This window comes from Prionailurus viverrinus, chromosome D1 (assembly GCF_022837055.1).
Source record: "Prionailurus viverrinus isolate Anna chromosome D1, UM_Priviv_1.0, whole genome shotgun sequence".
In the NCBI taxonomy this organism is placed as follows: Eukaryota; Metazoa; Chordata; class Mammalia; order Carnivora; family Felidae; genus Prionailurus; species Prionailurus viverrinus.
In genome coordinates this window covers 57,497,688-57,518,821 of record NC_062570.1, presented here as the reverse complement: position 1 = coordinate 57,518,821, position 21,134 = coordinate 57,497,688, and the positions used below count along the sequence as shown (strand labels likewise).

The 21,134-nt window shown below is 52.0% G+C and overlaps 1 protein-coding gene and 1 long non-coding RNA gene across 4 annotated transcripts in view; one reads left to right on the top strand and one right to left on the bottom strand.

Annotated features, from left to right (window-relative positions):
* The window catches only part of CHRDL2 (chordin like 2), a 32,296-nt gene extending 11,904 nt beyond the window's left edge, over positions 1-20,392 (bottom strand). For all 3 annotated transcript variants that reach the window (XM_047877968.1, XM_047877970.1, XM_047877969.1), the window contains exons 1-5: positions 20,036-20,392; positions 8,423-8,535; positions 4,524-4,617; positions 2,381-2,523; positions 48-141 (exon numbers count right to left, since the gene is read on the bottom strand). In XM_047877968.1, coding sequence (XP_047733924.1) covers positions 48-141; positions 2,381-2,523; positions 4,524-4,617; positions 8,423-8,535; positions 20,036-20,117 — 526 coding nt within the window. In that variant the 5' untranslated portion in view covers positions 20,118-20,392. The remainder of the gene's footprint in view (positions 1-47; positions 142-2,380; positions 2,524-4,523; positions 4,618-8,422; positions 8,536-20,035) is intronic.
* Positions 1,635-16,438, top strand: LOC125176479 (uncharacterized). The gene is made up of 3 exons (XR_007156254.1): positions 1,635-1,758; positions 14,437-14,590; positions 15,504-16,438. It is a non-coding gene; the product is annotated as an uncharacterized LOC125176479 (long non-coding RNA).
* Positions 20,393-21,134: the final 742 nt, after the last annotated feature.

Here is a 21,134-nt window from a genome sequence, read left to right as displayed (position 1 = left end):
CCTGGGGTGGGGGTGGGGGGCATTGCCAGACCTAGGGACAGACTCACCTTTGCACATCTGGCAGCAGGATGCAGGCAGCGGGAGGGGTGCGGGGCAGCCTGGTTCTGGGCAGGTCATGAGACCACAGTAGATCTGGCCCTCCTGACAGAGCAAATAGGAGATGAGTGATGAGGGGCAGCCTTGGGGTGAAGAGAGCCCCACCCCTTCCCTGAGGGCAAATTGCCTTGAGGTGTCCCCTGAGGTGGGGGTGGGAGGGAGCAGCCAAGCATCCTGGGCAAGGCCCAGCCAACTCAGAGGAAGGATACCCTATACCCAACCAATCCCTCCCCCTCCCCTGGCCCCGCTTTAGTTAGCATTCATCCTTCAGCTTGTAAAGTGCTTTCAGACCCTGCCTCTGCCTAGGCTCTCACAGCAAGCTGGGGAGGTGGGATTCTTCCATCCTATAGAAGTGGAGAGCCTGGAGAGCTGCCTGAACTGCCTGAAGTCAGAGACGCAACCCAGCAGAATGGATTAGAGCCCAGCCTGCGGGCTGAAGTCAACACCCTTCCCCCTGACCTGGAACAGGGGGCCCAGCAGAGAGGAGGGGGATCAATGGGATACATCCTGGGATCATCTTGCTCTGACTGAAAACCCTAGGTCCCCAGCTTCAGGACCCAGACTAGAGAGGCAACAATGTAGAGGAAAGAGCCTTCTGGGAATCAGAAGCCAGATGACCTGTGGTGAGTCACTTTTCTTCTCTGGGCCTCAATTTCCTCCTCTGTGAAATGGGGACACTCCCATCTGGGTTGTGAAGATCAAGTGAGGGAATGGTTGTGAAAACCCTTCTTAAACTGGAAGGCATGATGTACCTGGGAGGAAGTGATATTACCTTGAGTCCTTTCCCTATTCCTTTTCCAGTGAGCCTCAGGAGGCCAGGAGTCAAGCCAGTCCCATTTAAACAAGGAGGAGAAGAAAGAAGGGGAGATCCAAGTATCCAAGGAGAAGGGACAAGGAATCATAAGAATGTTCTCACCACCCTAAGGCCATGCCATCACTTCTGTCTCTTTCCACAGACTCCTCCTCATCCAGGCCCTTGTCCCTTTACAGGAAGCAGCACAGCACGGGGAAAGGAACATGAATTTTGGAGTCATGTGGCCCTACATCTGAATTCTGGCTCTGCCACTTAACTAGCTGTGTGATTTCAGGCAAGTTGCATAACTGATCTGAGCCTCAGTTTCCTCATCTGAAAATAAGTACAGTAATATCCTTTTCCTAGGGTCTTTGGGGTACTGTTTATAAACACAAGGCATTCCCATGAACCAGCAGGTATAATGTATCAGACCTCTGGAAGAGGCTCAAGCCCTACAAAAATAATTGCTCTCTAGGTTGATTTATAAGTGACACTCTTTGTCACTTGTAAGTTGTTTGCTCTGCAGCACAGATACTTTAAGATTCTGAATCTCAGACTGATAGGATCCTGTCCCTGAAAAGATGGATGGGGACACAGGCCCCAGGGAAGTGACTAGATCAAGGTCACACAGGGAACCGTGGCAGAGCTGGAGCTCAAACATGGGTGTCTGACGTCTAATCTAGGCCTCTTACCCTTGTGTCACTGCTAACTCAGATTATTATTTTAAACAGGACGTTGGTGATCACCTGGTCAGACTCCCTCCCACACTGGGAGGAAGTGAGGCCCAGAGAAGTTTGATGAGCAGACAGTATGGAAATCAGGAGAGCAGGAGTTTCTCCGACCAATGCACAGATGAGTTAAACTCCAGGGTAAGAATGCCATGGCGAAAGCCACCTGTAAACCTATAGCAGGGCCACACTTAAGCCCACTGAGGGGAAGGGTGAAGACTTTCCAGATCCGGCCCCGCTTGGCTTTAGTCTCTGTCCCCTGATAACACTGCAGGGTCAGTTCTGCCTGTCCCCAGGCCCAACCCTGACCCCAGCAGGTGGAGTATAAGCAACTTCAGATTAAATCCATTTACAACAAGCAGTCTGACCCTGTCTCCGTACCCCAGGGCTGATCATTCACTCATTCACTTTTTCATTCAACAATCATTATACACATCTGTGTACCAGGCCCTGGGCTGGTAGCAGCAGAGGATACAATGAACTGGGTATGCTCCCTCTATTTGAGGAGTGTAGAGTTACTGGGGGAAACAGAAATGGGCAAATGTCAGTACGAGGTAACTGTGGTAACCGTGCGGAGGATGCGGAAGCCCAGAGATTCCAAACCTCAGAGATTCCCTCCCTGCTGAGCCCGTTCACTCTCACTTTGCTTTGACCAGAGAGGAACAATCCCCCGCTCTCCCCCACCATACCACACCATTACGCTTTGCCGCTTTGCCGGCCGATCTGTGCCGGCCTGTGCTCACAAGAAGGCGGAAGGTCTTACGGTACAGCTGCAGAGGACACACTGGTTGGGCAGGCGGGAAGGGAGCAGCTCGTGGGCACTGAAGATCTCTCCGTGTTGGTACATGGTCCCATTGTGCTGACAGTACTTTGGGGGGGCCCGGAGCCCAGAGGGGGTGTGAGGTTCTTCAAGTGGAGGCGGGGCAGGAAGAAGAAAAAGTTTGACAAAAGCTTTGTCAAAATTAACTGGACCACTTTTCCGAAGATTTTGCATCTTATCCTATCTTGGCATTTAAACCAAGCTCTGGCTTCAGCCCTCCCAGCCAGTCCCCATATTAGCTAATTGAGAGGTCTCACTGATAACTACATCTGACCATGATTGCTCCCTCTGATGGGTCCCCACCGAGGCCTTTCAGCCCCTCAGTATCTGAGCTGGCCCTGACAAGTGCCAGAAGCCTCAGCTCCACAAAGCCCCACTCAGTGGGGACCTGCATTAGTTCATTTAACATTCAATGAGCATATCCATGAGTCCCCTCTAGTGCCAGGCACTGTCCTAGGTGGTGGGGATACAGCAGTGAACAAAACGAGGCCCCACACAGAGTTATATCCTAGTAGAGTCAGCTGGAATGATCTAGACTATCCCTGTGCTTGGTGTAAGCTCCTGTCATTCACTGGCCACCATAGCCCCACTTGTCAGCACCTGCCAACTAGCCAGTCCTCATCCTGCCAGGTAGCAGGATAAGTCTCCATTCCTGACAGTACCCACTCATTCCCTCAAGACACCTTTACCAAGCACCTTCTCTGTAGCAGGCACCAGGCTAGGCATTAGGAATGGAGTGCTGGGTAAGAGCCAGCCCCTCCCAGCAGGACTCTCACATTCTGAGGGGTTAGAGAAATACCCTACGAGCAGTGCTGCTGTAGAAGTAAGGGCTAGGGCAGATGGAAGCACAGAAGTCATGGCAGCACAGAGAAGGAGCCCCTAACTCAGCCGGGGGTGGGGTGGGGTGGGGGGTTGGGCAGGGAGGGCTTTCCAAAGGAGCTGATGGCTGAGCTGAGTTATGAGGAACATGTACAGCCAGGCGGGCAAAGGGGCAGGGCTCGGAGAGGGAGAGAGGAGCATGTAAGAAGGAAGGAGCCAGTGCACAAAATCAGCAAGGAGAGGTAAGGACTGCTGGAGTGAGCCTCTGCCATGGAGGAGGCACGATGACCCCCTCATGGGGCAGGATGAAGCTCAGAGCCCCTACTCCCCAAGGGACCGAGAGCCAGGAACATCTGTGACCCGAGCCAGGGCCACGGTCAGATCTCTACTGGGGTTGTGCATGGAAAATGAGCCCCTTTACACACATACTCCACACAGGTCCCCAGCTCACCAGGAGAGCCCTGGTTCCAGAGCCTGGAGACCATAGTCTGGAGCCCTCTTTTATCACCTTCCTGTTGCTTCTAAGCATTAATTCTCCTCTCAATATCTCCCTACCATTATGTTGGTCTCCCCACTGGCTGCCCCTCATTGGCCACGTGGTTACATATACACTTGGTAATGCCAGTTCCTTCTCAGACCACCTCTCCTCTTCTCTCTTTTACCTTCACTTCCTAGAATCCCAGTCTCAGAGGCTCTTAGAATCTTAAAATCATAGAATCATAAGCATTTAGCACCAAGACACATAGGGTCCCTGAACCTCGGCACTGGGAGAAATCTCCAAATACATGTACTCCAACTCCTGTAGTCATTCCCAGCCCCAGGGTGGGACTCCTAGCATCTCCCTCCAGGGCTTCTGGGCTTACTCACCCCCACTTACACAGGGCGTGTCCACCCCCTCCAGCTCCGGCCAACCAGAGAGAGATTGGAGCCCAAGTGTGCCGTCCACAGGCCAAGCACGCCCCTGTTACCTTCAGCCACTTTCCACATTTTCTCCCTCCTTCTGCCAAGCCCAGCTACTTAAGAATGAGAAATTTGCTGCTACCCCAGCCCTCCGTGGGGATTGGGATGTTTCTTCCCCTGAATACCTTTGTCATCTCAACACCTCTGATAGTAGAGACTGCCCCCTCTCATGCCAGAGGCGCCTCTTAGCCAGAAGCCTGCATTGGGATGGGGTCAGCAGGCAAGGGGGAGAATGGATGGGGCAGAGAAGCAGAGAGAGAGGGTGATGAGCAAACACAGAGGAGCCAAAGAGAGAGAGGCCACTTACCCACACAGCGGGGACAGCACTGCTGCGGCTCGGTCACAGGCTGGGGGCAGTGGACAGGCGGGCAGTGGAGGCGGTAACAGCTCACATGGGCACTCTGAAGGGGACATGGAAGGGAGGTCCTGATTCCAAAGAACCACTGCCTCCCACCTGAACCTGACCTTTCCCAAAACCCCATCCCAGCTGTGGGACACTACACTTGTTTTCAGCCTGTGATGGAACAAAAACAATCAACTCAATTTGTCCAGTCTCTCCCCTTCCCCTGCTCATGTGCCCCACAGTGTGCATGGACCTGCACAGACCTTGTGTCCCCTTCCCGGTGTTTGAGAAATACAGGTAAGAGGCTGGACTTATTCTGACATTGATCTTGACTGTTGTTGTTTTACATCTGGGGCTTCATTTTACCTCTGAGCCTGAGCTTTGGGGTTACAAGAGAAATGTGACACAGGAGGGCAGGTGACAGGGATGAGGACAAGATTAGAAACCTGATGTGGAGAAGACTCAGGGCTTTGCGATCCACTCCCTGAATCTCTAGGAGGTTTGGGTAACCTTGCACAAAGCCTTGGAGCTGGCACCAGAGAAGGAGGGGCCCAAAGTTCTTTACGCTTTTTCAAGGGCAGCAAATGGAAGAGAAGGGATGGGGCAGAGAAATGGGGGAGGGGGAGTGATGAGCAGAAACAGAGGAGCTAAAGAGAGAGAGGCCACCGCCCCTTCTGGAGGTTTCCCAGCTGACCAGGCAGAGTCTGTCAGCCCGACCTAGGTGGTCCATACCTTACTCTCCCCTCTGTTATAAGGGTCATGGCATTCGGGGGCGGGAGAAACGAATTAGCTCCAGTGGATCACGAATCTTGGACTTTGTCAACTGGACCACATGTTGTCACAGACCATTTACATCTGTCTAGTCCATTCATCCACGAATTCTTTTCCAAAAACAAGGGTCATGCCTCGTCTGTTCATCTCTGAATTGTCAGCTCAGGGCCTTGCTCCAGGCTACTGCCTGTTACAGTCTGAACAAAGGAGTGGGTGAATAAATAAGAGCCAGAAAAGAAGGGATAGAGGGCCTCTTTCTTAGATGAAGGGAGGGAGCCAGTTTTGTTCCACTGTGAAGTCAGCGGGTTTGCTTCTAGCCCCCTTGCCCACCGAGTTCCCGGACAGCACCTCTTGCCCCATGGAAAACTCTGGACCAGACCCCAGTCCCTCTGGGGCCACTGCTTCTCAAGACGGCCAGATTGCAAGGACTAATCAGTGTGCTAAGGGGCATCCCAGAGTCCACAGAATTGGTCTGAGCTCCAAAAGGGGCCTTCTAGAGGCCTGGCACACATGGGTGCTTAATAAGGTGAACTAAGGGGCGAACTAAGTCCCTCAGATGAGAAACTAGGGCAGAGTGCAAGGAACTGTGTGACCTGAAGAGTTAGGATCTCTTTCTTGATTCCAGCCTTGGAGGAGCCAAGGGCTGGAGATGATCAGCCACATGCAGCCAGGAATAAAGTAGAGACAGGCAAGGGGTTGAATGGCAGGTGACCAGGTAGAAGGCCATGCAGCCAGACTGCCTCTCAGGAAAGTCATCACTACCATTTACTGAGGGGCTACTAGGTAGGGACTTTATCTTGTATATATAAATATATGATCTCACTTTATTTGCTCAGCAATCCTAGGGGTAGGTACTGCTATCCACACTTTCACAATGAGAAAAGAGCCTCTGTCTGAGAGGTTAAATTGCCTAAGACCACACAATAGGTGAGCACTGTCTCCAGGGTCCCTGCACTTCTGTGATGCTGAGCTGCCCCTGGTGGATGGGATGGGGACTCATTCATTCTCTCAGGATTACTACACGACTACAGGGGTGCCAGGCCCTCTTTTAGGCTTTAGGGACATAGCAGTGAACCCGACATGGTTTTTGCTCTCGCAGAATTTGCATCCTATGAGTAGGAGAGAGACTATAAAAAATAAACAAGTAGGAACAAGGTCATTTCAGATGTTAAACTTATAATGATAATAAAATAGGGAGATGTGCTTGGGCTAACCAAGTTAGAGTGTTTTAGAAACAGCTACCAAAGAAAGCCTCATAAGGAGGTCACTTTTATGTGACAAACTGCGAGATGAAGGGGACCATTTGTGAGAAGATTCAACTGGGGGGACATATTTCAGGCGGAGGAACCACCAGGCAGGAATGAGGTTGAAGCATTGGCACAGGTAGGAGATGAGGTCTGAGAAAGAGGCAGAAGGCAGCTCCTGTGGAACCCAAAGCAGGAAATTTGAATTTTACTTTAGGTGCAATGAGAAGGTTTAAAGAGTGGAATAACGTGATCAGTTTTATGTTCAGAAAAGATCATTCTAGCTGCTGTGTGGAGGACAGATTTAGAGGGGGAACAGGGAGACCAGTTGGGAGGCTGGTGTAACAACCCAGGGAGAGATCGAAGGTGGCTTTCATTAAGGGGAGCAGTGGAGAGAAGTAGAGGAATTCAGGATATTTTCTGGAGATACCAGCACGATCACTTGGGTTGGGGAAACTCGGAGGAGGGAGAAACAAATTAGCTCCAGTGGATCACAAAACTTGGACTTTGTCAACTGGACCGCATGATATGTCTGGAATTTTCTGTTATGGTTTTCTTTCTGTTCTCTGGCTATATTTCATAAAGTTCTTTTTGTAAAGCCTGATTGGCCTCAGATGTGCTAAGGAGAACCGGGGGGGGGGGCAGTTGTGGGGGGTTGTGTCTCCGTTGGCAGCAGTGTTCTGCCTCAGGCCAACATGGTAGAAGCAGTGGGGAATCAGAGGGAAAGATCCCAGGAGGAGTGAGACCCCAGTGATCAGAGTCAGGAGAGGGGCTGGTCCACCCCCCTCCACCTCCCAATGTCTTCTCAGAAGCTCTTCTGTGCTCCCACTTTGAGGACTGTCTTAACAAGGGAGGCCCTTATAGGCTTTCTGCATTCCTCTCTTGGCTTTTGTTCAGGGAAAGATGCCAAGGGGCTGGCTCCAGGTAGGAGCTAGGTACGCTGTCCCCCTCAAGCACCAACACCCAGACAAAGACTGTCGAGGATATCGCACCAACCAGGCTGGGCCCAGGCAGCTGAAGGGGTGTTTCAAGCCTCCCAAATCACTCCCCCTCCATCCTCACCCCTCCACCCTCATACCTGGCCTGAGAATTCTGGGCCACCCGGGGGATCTTATTTATTCCACCCAGTTGATAGTACAAGGCTCTGTGGAGGGTGCTGGGGTGGGGTGGGGGAAAGGACACAGAAGTGAACAAAAAGATCTGGTCTCTGCCCCAGTTTGTTCAGCCTCTGGCAGGACACCAAATTGGGCATGAGTAGCAGCCAGGAAGACCTGCTCTCAGGGGCCCCATGTGGAAGGGGCAGTAACTGACAGACACAGATAATTATACTTGGCCAACAGTGATCAGGAGAAAGGGACAGAGAATCTTATGTGGCATCCAAGAAGGAGACACACTTGCAGGCGAGGCACCCAATAATAAGGCTAATGGTGAGGGGGGCATTTGGGTGGAGCCTTAAAGAGTCAGTGTTTGAGCCAATGGAGTTGGGAGAGCACATCCTAAGGCAGGGCAGCAAGAGAGGTGGCCGGAAGGAAATAGCACAAGGAAAGGAAGGAATGGGAGGTCAGAACAGGGAGGCTCTTGTCCTCTGCTGCATGGGACACAAGCAGGCTGACAGCAGCCAACATGGAAGGAAGGCTGGGCTGAAAGATGGAGGGGCTGTGTCCCCAGCCCAGCCCAGCCACTGACCCGTGGTGTGACTGATCTCTGGGAGGCACACACAGCTGTCTGTTCCCACATATTGCGCACTCGCTAGGGAAGTAGCATGGCCCCACCCTCTCTCTGGGGTGACTTCTCTAGGGTCTCCCGGACATACCTGTCACGTGTGGTCACGTGGCCAAAGGAACGTACCTCAGAGCAAGTACAGCGCAGGCAGTACATCAGGCCCTGTGGCTCCAAGTAGGGGTGCCAGCTCTCACCGGGGGAATATCTCTTCCCATGGAAAAGGCAGAACATGTCTGGGCCTGGCAAACCAACCAGTACTTTGTCAGTCCTAGGAGGCTCCAGCCCAAAGACCCTGCTTCATCCCTTCTTCTTTCTGGCTCTAGGAAGGATGTCATCTGGACCACTTAGGTGAAAGGGAATCCACCAGAAGTGCTCTCCAGTCAGGGGCCCAGAATATCGAGTTTGTTAGCTTGTCCACACACTTGCTGTGTGACTTTGGATGTGTCACTTCCCCCTTCTGAACCTTAACACTTCTCTCATAGGGCAGTTAGGGGGATCAGACAGTGAAAGTGTTTACAGATTTAAATTGTAGTATAAATGTTATTAGATGAACAATCTGAGGCCCTGAGAGGATAAATTACACCTTTAAGGTCAGTCACCAAGGAGGGATGCTAGCCCAAGCTTCCTGACTCTCAGTCCAGAGCTCCTTCTGTCCTCATAATAACACTGGCTTCCTTTCCCTTGGTCCCATTTTGCTTATTTATTTACTACATCTCTGCACCCCACCCCTTCCCACTGCTGAGCCTCTCCCTACACACACACACACACACACACACACACACACACACCGTCTCTGGGTCCTATGACCCACCTTTTCAATAAAGCCACTCAGAGCAATTTTTCTGTGTTCATACTGTACTGTGTCCTTACAGCTCAGCAAGCTGTGATGGAAAGTGTTTGAACTGGGAAAACAAGGGCTACGGAGTGAAAAGTTCTTAGAAAGCTGACACCTACATTTCCTTAACAATGGTCATTGCGACTACTATGGCTGCACTATGGTTGATTACTTTTGTGATCTGCATGTCAGTTGTCTATATGCAGATGAATGCTTCCAGGAATGACTTGAGAAATGGTTGTTTCACCAGGTGGGTTAGATACATCTCCTGCAACCCTGCTTTCCTCACTCACTTCACACAGCCAATCAGTCTCCCCGCCTGCCCCCACCTCTTACCAGATCACCACGTAGGCTTGGGTCGGGGCTCCAGGTCTGGCTCACAGCCCCGTGCCTCACCCTGCTGCCTTTTGCCCTGTCCCCGCCAAATCTCCTCCTCACAGGTACCTGGTGATTTTTACAGCCCAGAAGGGATGCTGTCAGTCCTACAGGAAAACTCTTTTAGGGAGGAACTGGGATGCCTAGCACATCCCCAAGGTTTGTGGAATTAGATGAGATTGAGCTATGGAAAAAGGAGCCAACATTTATTGACTATCTTCTCTTTACATAAACTACTTAATTCTCTCATTGGCATTATTGTTTTGGACGTTAAATTGGATGATGCTTGTCAAGGGCTTACTTAGCCCAGTTCCTAACACTTAGTCGAGCGCTAGGATTATGATAATTGTGGTAACAATGACCCTGCAAGATGGGTCATCTTGAATAGATGATAGTGTCCCTCTAACAGGGTTGTGGGGTTGTTACCGTAATGATGAGAAAACTAGATGGAAAAACTGAGGATGCACTTGTCTAGGCCATCCAGCTAGTGTTTTAAATCCAGGACTCTACTCCCAGGCAGAGCCCTCCGCAGTTCACCTCCCCACTCCTTGGCTTTTTGCCCAATCCCAGGGCCTAGGGGCTCCTCTCTCTGCCTCAGCTGACACCTTACCCTGTTCTCTATTTTCTTTCCCTGTTCCCTACTGGTCTAGAATCTAGAAGGTGCCTTTCATACCTCCTCCTGCCCACTTCCTAGAGTCTTCCTGTTAGATATTGGACCACATAGAATCACAGAGAGCTGAAAGCAGCACACCAGCAGGGGCAGCTCATGCAATGCAGAAATCCCCTCTCCAAGTCGGGGGTGCTGGGGCGGGTCCCTGGCACACACCTCCAGAGGAGAGAGGCTCAGGGGCCATTCCTAACCTGCAGAAAGTTTCCCCTGTAAGAAGCTGGAACCGGCCTCCCTCTGGTTCCTTGCATGACTCCTGCTCTGCCTCTCAGGCCTCCAGGAACAAAGATTTGAAGTCCCGGTCGTGATGCCCTCAGAGTGCTTCAGTGGCCGCTGGGGATTGTAGCAGCACAGGGCTTGGTTCTCTCCCCACCCCCTCCCCAGCTCCCTAAAGTAGAGGGGGGATCAGACAGCAGATCCCGTTCCCAGCAAGGCCCAGGCTGGCCCATATCAAATGAGCTGTGTTTATCTCTCAGCCCCCGCTGGCAGAGAAGGCGGGACCCAGCCCCAGCTGGGGTGCTTGTCAGAGCCAGCCCAACTCTCCAAGGATTGAATAATGTCTTTCTTCCTCAGTCCCCTCCCCCCACCCGGGAGGGGGCCGATTGCAACACAACCTCGAAGAAGCCTTCCGTCTGAGCCTTGTTGCTGAAGAAACCCTCTACTCCCACCTTCCTTGGGGCGGCCCTGTAGCCTGGCCCCTGTGCCAGTTGGCACCCCTCCCCCTTGCCGCCTGCTCAGAGCACGGAGACAGAGGGAACGGCTCAGCCCATGCCCAGGCCAGGAAGCCGGTTGCCCCACCAACAGACCTGGCAGTGGCTGAGAACGTGTGGGGCCTGGCAGGCCGGTCCCTCAACCCCAGGAGGCCCTGCGGCCACAACCCCACCCAACCACACCTTCCAAGGTGAGAGGCACAAGGAAGGGTGGCATTGCCTGGGGCTCCCTCTTATACCAGGGAGGTGAGTGCCCCAAGGCCATGCCAAAGCCAAGCAGAAAGAGGACCGGCCAGGCTGCAGCCTCTTCCATCCCTGCAGTCCTGGCTTTAGCCCCCATCCTTGCTTATGGCTGGGAGGAGCTCTAACTCCTTTTGCCACCAAATCACCTTGTGACAATGAGGAAGCCTTGCTCTTCCTTCTCTCAGCCTCAGTTTCTCTTCTGCAAAATAAGGGGGGTGGTGAACTTTGATCTCCAAAGGTTTCTGCACAGATACTGCTTATGAGTCTGTGATTTCCCAATTCTAAGACTGCAAGTTTCTAAGATTGAAGATTTGAGAATTCTGTGCTTCTAAGAGCCTACATTTCATGAGAACATGAAGCTTCTGTGATTTTGTGGTTCTAAGATTTGATCATTTCAAGCTTCCACGATTTAGGATATATTGGTGGTGCCACACACCCAAGCTCTCGGGGCTTCCAAGGTGGGCTAGGATAAGGTTCAGGGAGCCAGTGAGTAACATGAAGAAGGAGGCCAAGTTTGTCTCTCACATCCCCTCCTTTCCCATCTGCTCCCTTGATCTTCTGTGGCCTTCTCCCACCTGCCCTGCCCTTGGGCCTGCCCCGCTGCCCCTCTCCACCCACCACCGTACCTCATCCCATCCACCTGTACCCACATTCCTCTCCCCAACTCAGGGGGCAACTGGGCCTGCTCTTGAGGATCTTTTGGAGTTAATGGCCCCTAGCAGTGATGTCTAACTCAGGGAAAAGACAGCAGTGGAGGAAAAGGACAGTTGGCCCTGTTCCAGGCTTTAGATAGAGAAGAATTAAAGTTGGACAGGCTTCCTACCCCTCAAAATGCATGTAGGTGTGTGTATATAGTCCAAAGACCCTGGCTTTTGAGTCAGATAGGTCAGGATTCAAACTGGATTTGGCTTTTATCTGTAGCCTGAGTTTAGACAAATTACTTAATCGCTCCAGGTCTCAGTTTCCATATCTGTTAAATGGGATTAGTTTTGGCTACCTCTCAGGGTTATTGTAGAATTAAATCAGATAATATATGCAACGTGCCTAGTGCCTGACATGTATTAGATGCTCTGTTAAATGGTAGGTTAGTGGCACCTGGGTGGCTCAGTCAGTTAAGCGTCTGACTTTGGCTCAGGTCATGATCTCACAGTTTGTGAGTTTGAGCCCCGCGTCGGGCTCTGTGCCGACAGTTCAGAGCCTGGAGCCTGCCTCGCATTCTGTGTCTCCCTCTCTCTCTGCCCCTCCCCCACTTGTGCTCTGTCTCTCTCTATCAAAAATAAATGTAAATGGTAGGTTAAAAACAAAAAGCAGATCTGGGTGCTGACTCCAAACTTCCCTAACAGTCTGTTTGTCATGGTATTCCATTTGTTCCCACAATTTTATGGGCAGCCCCCAGACACCCATTAGGGCATGAATATCAGGGTACCTGCCACTGAGGTCACATCTCCCAGGTGTCATTTACAACCTCACCAACCCTGTTTCCTGTGGCTCCCCACACTCTCCTAGCTGCACTCACAAGCCAGATTCCCTCAACGCCCCCTCTGCCTACACAGACCTCAGGGATGTGATACAGAGATGAAAGGGGTCAGGAGGCTGGAGAGGGAGGGAGAGGCTCACAAGGGGCCTTGAGAATCCAGAGGGCAAAAGAAAGGCACAGAAAAGTTTTAAACCGGGGCATGCCCATGGTCAGGTTTGCATTTTAGCATTATCAGTGTGGCCACAGGAGTGGAGAATGGGTTGGAGGAGTTGGAGGGCAAAACTGGAGGCAGAGAGACCAGGGAGGCTGTTGCAGTCACTGGTTGTGAGAGAATACTGGCCTGGGCCAAGACGGAAGCCGTGCCCATGGGCAAATGTGCAGATTTGAGGAACACTTAGGAGGTGGGCGGGCTTTGGGGCAGGCTGGATGTGGGCGGGGAGGATAAAGGAACAGTCTACAGTAGTAGGACTGAGGTTTCAGGCCTGAACAACCAGGTGAATGGGGAGCACTTGACACAAAAACAGAAAGTGTTATTATCATTAGGTGTAGTAATGTTACTTCCTGCTAGTCATTCATTTATTGAGCTTTTGTGTATCAAGTCTTCTACAAGTCTGTGGGCCTGGGCCATGACTAAGTAAGACACAGTCCCCATTCTCAAGAAGCTCACAGCCTAATGAAGAAGACGGATAGATATAATACAGCTGACCCTGAACAACACAGGTTTGACCTGCACAGGTCCACTTATATGTGGATTTTTTACACCGCGGTACTGTAAATGTATTTTCTCTTCCTTATGATTTTCTTAATAACATTTTCTTTTCTCTAGCTGACATTATTGTAAGATTACCATATGTAATACATATAACACACAAAATATGTATTGATTGACTGCTTATGTTATCAGTAAGGCTTCAAGTCAATAGTAGGCTACCAGTTATTAAGTTTTGGGGTGAGTCAAAAGCTAAAGGCAGGTTTTTGACTCTGAGGGGCTTGGTTCCCTTAACCCCCACATTGTTCAAGCATCAACTGTACATACAGTGTGACAAGTTCTATGACAGTGAAAGCACAGAGTCTTTGGGGAAGGCTTCCCCCCAGAAAAGATGCCTGACCTGGATGTTGGAGGGGTTAACAAGGTGCAGACGGAGGGGAAGGACCTGTCAGGCAGGTCAGGAGCTACGTGCAAAGGCACAGAGGTGGGGGTGACTGTGGTTCACGCAAGGCCGCTGCAGGTGGCTGGGACGTGCCGGGTGCTAGCTCCCCTTCCTGCCCGAAGCATCCACTTGAATAGGCCATAGCCAAAGCTCTTCCCTAGCTTGACACTGACTTAAAGTCGCTGGACTTAGTTGGTCCCATCTGATTTCAGGGCAACAGTGTTTACCATATAGACTCTAAATCTTATCGTGTCACCTCAGACTGCCATGAGCCGGCTCTTGACTGCTTTTCCAGCAACACTGTCAGTGGTGGCCTCGTTTTCAGCCTCCCCTCCTCTTGTTGAATCTCTCACTCTTTCACCACCCCACCAGGTTCTTTCGCACTTCTGCGCCTTCCCATGCTGTTTCCTTCACTTGGAATGTGATTCTCCAACTCCATGTTTGGCCAACTCATTCTCATTCTTCAAAAGCCTGTCTAGATGCTGCCCTTTCGGTGAAGCCGCCCCACCCTTCCAGGCCAGCTGCCAGTCCTTCCTCAGGGCTCCCACAGAACTGAGTTCAGCCCTCTGTGACAACTCCTGTCACTGGGTTTGAAGTACTTATTAAGTGCATTCTTCTTCCTTACTAAACTGTGAGCTTCTTGAGAGCAGGGACCACATCTCATTACTTTTTGGGTCTCCAGTGCTCTGCACAGGTCCTACACAGAGTTGGTGCTCGATAAATGAACGTGCCATGAAAGAATTGAGTCAGCGGAGAGGGGAAGTTCTGGAAGAGGAGGTGATTGGTGGTCCTTAATCCTGGAAACCTCTTTAACAAAGAAAATACTTCATCATGTGGTAAGATAGCACTTTTAGCACTTTGACCCTTAGCACTTTGACCTTGCCACCTAACCGGAACTAGCCTTTGACCTCCCCTTTCCAGCCCTCACCATCTAAACTCCCAAGCCAAATACCATGTAAAAAAGGGCAGAAGCCCGGGTAGGTAAGGGGATGAGCAATTCCATGATCTTCACATGTAAGCCAAAGTTTCCAATCTGTTCCATCCAAGGTCATCCCACAGTCTGCTTTGAAACTCTCATGCTATAAAGGCCTCAGAGGGGATAGTTAGGAGTGGGTAGTGTGATTGGGAATTCTTCCAAGAAGAAACAGAAAAGACAACCAAAAAGAAGCTTCTGGGATGCAGGGGAGGCTGGAAGGGACCAGGGGATCTGGGGTGTGAGGAGAGAGGCCTGGGACTGTGGCTGGCCTGTCCCCAGCCTGCAAGAACTCAAGAAACCTGAGCGAGCCAGCTGCGCAGGAATGTGAGAAAGTTTACATCTTTTCCCTTGCGCCCACACAGCCATTATTTATTTATAGTTCCCTTTCATGCAAACAAACTTGCTTCCCTCTAAGACAAAAGCTCTGCTCTGGGCACTGGCACCCAACGGGGGAGGCCTCCTAAGGGAATCAGAAGTGAAAACCTCAGGTCCTCAGTAGCTAAGCTGTATGACCCAGGGAAAGGGCCCTCACTTCTCTGAACCTGACTCCTCTTCTCTGGCACATGATGGATGTTCAGGAGTACAGAAGGACCTGAAATGAGAGACCTGTCAAACCAGGAAAGGCAGCTCTGTTACCAGCAAGTGTCGGGGAGGGGGTGGGGGTGCAGAGATGAGACCGTTTACATTCTGTTCTGCCTTGGACATAGATACTTAGATTCACAGAATCTTAGAAAGTTAGGGACTGAGAGATGACATCCAATCCTTTATTACAGATGTGGAAATTGAGTTCGAGAAGAGAGGCCGGGACTTGCCTAAGATCATTGATTTATGCCAGCACAAACTCCAGTGGCAGTCTTCAGATCTGACAGGGGTGCTTATAGGAACACCCCTTCCCTAAGGGGGCAGGACCAGAAGAAATGGCTTTGAATTGCGAACAAAAGGATCCAGGTGAGATATAAGGAAGAATCCCAGCTGTAAGAATGGGTAACATAAGAAGACTGGAACCGCCTTCTCTGGGATGGGATGAGATCCCCTCCAGGGGGTTGCCTGAAATGATCTCAGCACTGCATCTCCCAGGGGCACTGCTCTCACACCAGTCCTTTTCTTTGGGAGTCCAAGGGATTCAGGATCCCTCTCCCAGAGACCGGCGCCATGGCTGGTGGCTGGGGGAACTTGAGAGGCCAGTCCTGGAACAGGTGCAACAGCTGGAACAACTGCGCAGCTGTTACCCAGCTCCTGCTCAGCAGCCAGCTAGCCAGTGAGTGAGACAGAGACCTCTACTGGTGGGAGTGAGGAAGTGCAGAACCACCTAGACAGACCCAGAGAGGGGCCTGCCTGGAGCCAGATGTCAAGCCTTCACTCAGGTGTCCCCCTCCCCTGTGTAAATCTGGACAGGTAGATGGGGATGCAACTAAGCTGAAAAGCAGGGCAGGGTCCCTGCCGGTGGGTCCCCCTACACACCCACTGTTCTAGGCCTCCTAAGTACTGGAGGGGCCACTCCTGGTGTCTGAGGATCTATTGACTCCTCCCTAGCAGGACAGGAGTACAGGCTGCAGACCTAAACACCCTGACTTCCTTTCCCGAAGCCCAGAACAGGCTCAGAATCAAGGCAACAGCATCTTTGGATCTTAGAGTCTTAGAATCACGGGATATTAAAGCCAGAAGTGTCCTCAATGATTGTCTCTTGGGGTCAACCATCTCTCTTTACCGCTGGGAAAACTGAGGGGGAGAGAAAGGCAACTTGTCTGGTGTCTGCATGGCTGGAATTAGTAGCAGAGCCAGGCTGAGGCCCTGACCTTCTGATTCCAAGTTTGTCCTCTGTACTACTTCATACGATGGGAGCTCCCTTCCTGCCCTATCTCTGCTTCTGCAGTCTGGGATTCTGTCACTTGGGAACAGAAGCCTCAATTCCCACAGTTCACATCACCTTTGGAGAGAGGCTAGAGCAATTGATGGTTTTACCTGATAACTGACTGTCTCTTGAAAGCAGGACTGGACAGAAGGAGGGAAGAGAAAGCAGAAGCGAGCCGGATAACTTACGGGCAGGAGGGGGGTGGCAATAGTAAGGGAGGAGCACAAGGAAGAGGCACTGACATAGGGGGAAGAGCACCGGAGAGGGAGTCAAGATACTAGGCCGGTTCTCATTCCACAGAGAAATGGATACCCAAACTGACGAACATCATACATGTATGTGTCTTCACCTAGGGCTGGGGTCAGTACCAGTCAGTGACCAGGTCACAGACCTGGAATCGGGGTTAAGTCCGTGGTCAGGGCTTTGAGGATCAGGGCTCAGCCTGTGGCCAGAGTTGAGACTCAGTCCGGGTTGAATTCAATCTGTGGCTGGAAACGGAGCCAAGGACAGAATAACCTTTGTTTGAATAGCCTTTTTGCACTGTAACTGAGGAGCAAACTGCCATGTGTGTTCACAGGCCTTTGGCATTCCGCAGGGCTGAGCCACCTCAGGAGTCTGACATGACACAGACTTGAGAATTCCCACCCGTTGGTATCACTTCTGAAAGCACCTAAGGTGTCACCAGGAGATTTCTTATGTACAACGGGCCTTAGATCTTACTTGAACTAAGACAAGGACCATCATAAGAGACCTCCAAATAGGACTCTGGCAAATGACTATAGAATAGGATTGTTCCAGGGCGCCTGGGTGGCTCAGTTGGTTGAGCCTCCGACTTCAGCTCAGGTCACGATCTCACGGTCTGTGAGTTCGAGCCCCGCGTCGGGCTCTGGGCTGATGGCTCAGAGCCTGGAGCCTGCTTCCGATTCTGTGTCTCCCTCTCTCTCTGCCCCTCCCCCGTTCATGCTCTGTCTCTCTCTGTCTCAAAAATAAATAAACGTTAAAAAAAAAAAAGAATAGGATTGTTCCTAGATTCATAGATTTTCAGCACTAGACAAAGTGAGGCTCCGAGCAGGGAAGTGATCTGTTCAAATTCACACAACCCGTAAGCAACAAATCTATTCTTTAATAAATTTGCTGTGTGAACTTGGGCAAGTCACTCCCACTTTCTGGGCTCCAGTTTAACTATAGGAAAATTGGGGGGGGGTAGAAGCAGACAATTTTCTAAAATTTTTTTAATGTTTATTTATTTTGAGAGAGAGACAGAGCATAGCAGGAGAGGGGCAGAGAGACAGGGAGACACAGAATCCGAAGCAGGCTCCGAGCTGTCAGCACAGAGTCCAACGTGAGGCTGAAACTCACAAAACGTGAGACCATGACCTGAGCTGAAGTCAGGTGCTCAACCGACTGAGCCGCCCAGGTGCCCCAGAAGCAGGTGATATTCAAAGGCTCTTTCAGCTCTGACATCCCAGAATCTGAACATACCCCTCTGAATGCCAGTCCACCTCACTTTAACTCAAGTCTGCTCTGAGTTGTTTTCTTGTGTGTCTCTCCCTAAGACACTGCCTGAAGGCCAGTGGAGGCACAGAGGAAGGAGAGCAGAGTGGATCAGGTGGCCAGGGAAAGTTTGCTGGAAGAAGTTTGACCTGGCAAGGTGGTGAAGGCCTGACAAGATATGGGAGGCCAAGAGCAGGGGTGTGGGTAGGACAAGAGCAATCCTGCACAACGATGTGATTCTAGGACATCTTTCCAAGATACATCAGGGGCAATGGTACCCGGAGAAACACCTTGGGAGCTAAGAACGATGTGCCAAGAGGAAGGGAGGCAGGCATTAAGGGCATTCTTTACTAAGTCCCTTTTAAGAAACAACAGGTAAGTGTTAAAAGGAAACCTCCAGGGCCCAAGGAAGGGGAGGAGGAATTTACTGAGTACTAGGCATTGTGCTGGCTGACTGAACACAGTCACTTCCCTTAATCCTTCCAAGAACTGTTTGGGTTCCAGGTAAGTATGTGTCTTAGGTGATGAAATCGAGGCTCAGAGAAGTTGTGACTTATGAGAAGTCACACAGCCGCTAAGGGGCAGAGGCAGGACTTGAACCCAACAGAGTTCCTTCCATTACTTGTTACTAAGGACTTCTATGAGTCTCATGCTAAGGGCAGCCCAGAGACGACCAGACTTGCAGCCTCCCCTCACAAGCAGAGACAAGAATGAAACAAAATCCAGCACTGCCAGCTCAGGAAAGTCATGTGCCAAAGAAAGGCAGCAATGGGGGAGTGGAGCTGTGGGGAGGGCAGAGCGCTAGGCAGGGAGTTGGGAACCTGGGGTCTTCATCCCAGGCTCTGTGCTGTGTAACCTGGAGCAAACCACTGCCCCTCCTTGTCCTCAGTTTCTTTATCAGGTATTTCAGGGTTTGAGCTAAACTCCTTCCTTCTCATCAAGAGAATCTTGGTTTTGTTTTCCATCCTCACAGTATTCTAAGAGACTGGGGATGCAGAGGAGGTCCAGGAGCCTCTGGCAGAGGCAGTGAGAGAACTGAGCTGCAGAGAGATTATATAAACTGTTTGAGGTTACACTAAGTGGAGAAGCATGAATTCGGGAACTGATTTTTTTTTTAAGACGCTACCATGTACCAGCTAGTTGCTTTATTATATTTTCTCTGATTTAATTCTCACAACAGTCCTGGGATTTTTGACTCCCATTTTATAGATTGGGAAACTGAGGCTTAGAGAGGTGCCCTCCATCAGCCGGTATTCAGAAGATCTGGGATAGTGAAGACTGGTCTATCTCCCTGTGCCCTGCTGCCTCCCAGGGTCTTACAGCTCCAAATCAGGGTTCCTTCCAGATGCTTTGCTGTGCGGCAAGGGGGAAAGCATAGGATTTGGAATTGGAGAGCTCTGGCGTTGGATGGCTTACTAGCTCTGTAAACTTCAGCAAGTTTCTTCTGTTACCCTAAGTTTTCTCATCTGTAAAATGCAAATGATAGTACCCACCTCTTGGGAGTCACGTGAGGATCACAGTGGATAACAGAATGAGGTTACCTAGCAAGCTCTTCTTTCTTTGCTGGCTCCCTTTGACTACAATAGTCTTTACATCTCCATCACCTTCTTCACACCCTTGCAGCCAAACATACCCTGCTCTCTGCTGAGAATATGAAGCACCACCACCAGCCTACACACATGCGCACAGTGTCCTGCCTTCTCTCCCACTGCCCTCAGTCCCCCTCTCCTCAGGTCCCTGGCAGCAGGCCCCCTGGCCCTGAGTTTTGCCAAGTTCCCCCCAGTATCCCAGACTCATCAGCCCATACTGGTCGGCAGAGGAGTCTCCACTCTCCCCGCACAGGTGCTGCCTGGAAGGCTGCCAGAACAGTGTGGGGTCCCAAGTCCTGGCACTTTCCCTGCACATCCCAGGGGCTCGCATCCCTCCTCTGCTTATCCAGCCCTCCCCTCCCCTACTTACGGGCTCGAGCGTGAGAATCCAAGGGGAACCAGAGCAGCGCGAGTCCCAGCAAGGAGGAGAGGACCCTTACCTCGGGAACCATCCTTCCTTCCCCCGGGGCCAGGCCGCCAGGCGCTGAGCCAGGAGGGGCGTCGGGAGAAACTGAGATGAGGACACTGAGGCACAGGGGCACAAAAGCAACCAGAGGGGGGCTGCTGCTACAGTGGAGAGTCAGAGAAGGGTCGAGTAGGCGGTGAGAACAGAAAGAGAGGTCCAAGGTGGGAATAAGAGGAAGGTGGAAAGAGGACAAGGGAAAAGGAAAGACAGAGAGATGGAGAGATGGAGGAAGGTACGGCAAGAAGGGAAAGCAATAAAAGCAAAGGAGAAGGTGAGAGGGAGGGGAGGAGGAGAAAGACGGGGAGGACAGGGGTCTGCAGAGCGCGCAGCGTTGGGCGAGGCGCGCGGGAGCAGCGGGCGGTTCCCGGCGCGCGGGCTAGAATCGGCCGGCGCCCCCTGCTCGGTGGGCTCGGGGTCGGGCTGCGGGGTCCTGGGGCCCGGCGGGGCGGCGGTACCGGCGGCGGCGACGGCGCGGCGGCCACGGGGGCTGGCTGAGCGCGGGCCGGCTGTGCACGCCAAGGGCGCCAGGCGCCGCGCTCGGGCGCATTTGTACTTTGCCGCGGGAAGCAGGCAGCCCCGGCCTGGCGCTGGCCTAGCGCTGGCGCCTCCTCTGGGGCACCGCGGGCTCGGTGGATTGGCCACCCGAGAAACAGGCCCACTTTACCCCTCCTCTCTGGTGCGGGTCTCTGGGACGCACGCTCCAGGCGCGGCGCCGAGAGGAGGCGAGAGGGCTGGGGAGGGGGAAGGGGCCACCCGGGCCACGGGCTTTAACCCCTGACTCCCCGCGGCGCCCAGAGAGCAGGAGGACGCAACCCAGTTAGGCTTCAGGTGAAACTTGGGGGCGGGGAAGGATGAGATGCTCGGGTGGGAGAGGCGAAGCGAGCTGCGGGACCCGCGAGGCGCTCAGGGTAGGGCTCTGGGCGGTGCGTGCACATCACTCTCGATGGAGTCAGGCAGGACACTTGCCATTCTTAATTCTGTTTGTGGTCTTGGACACGCCATC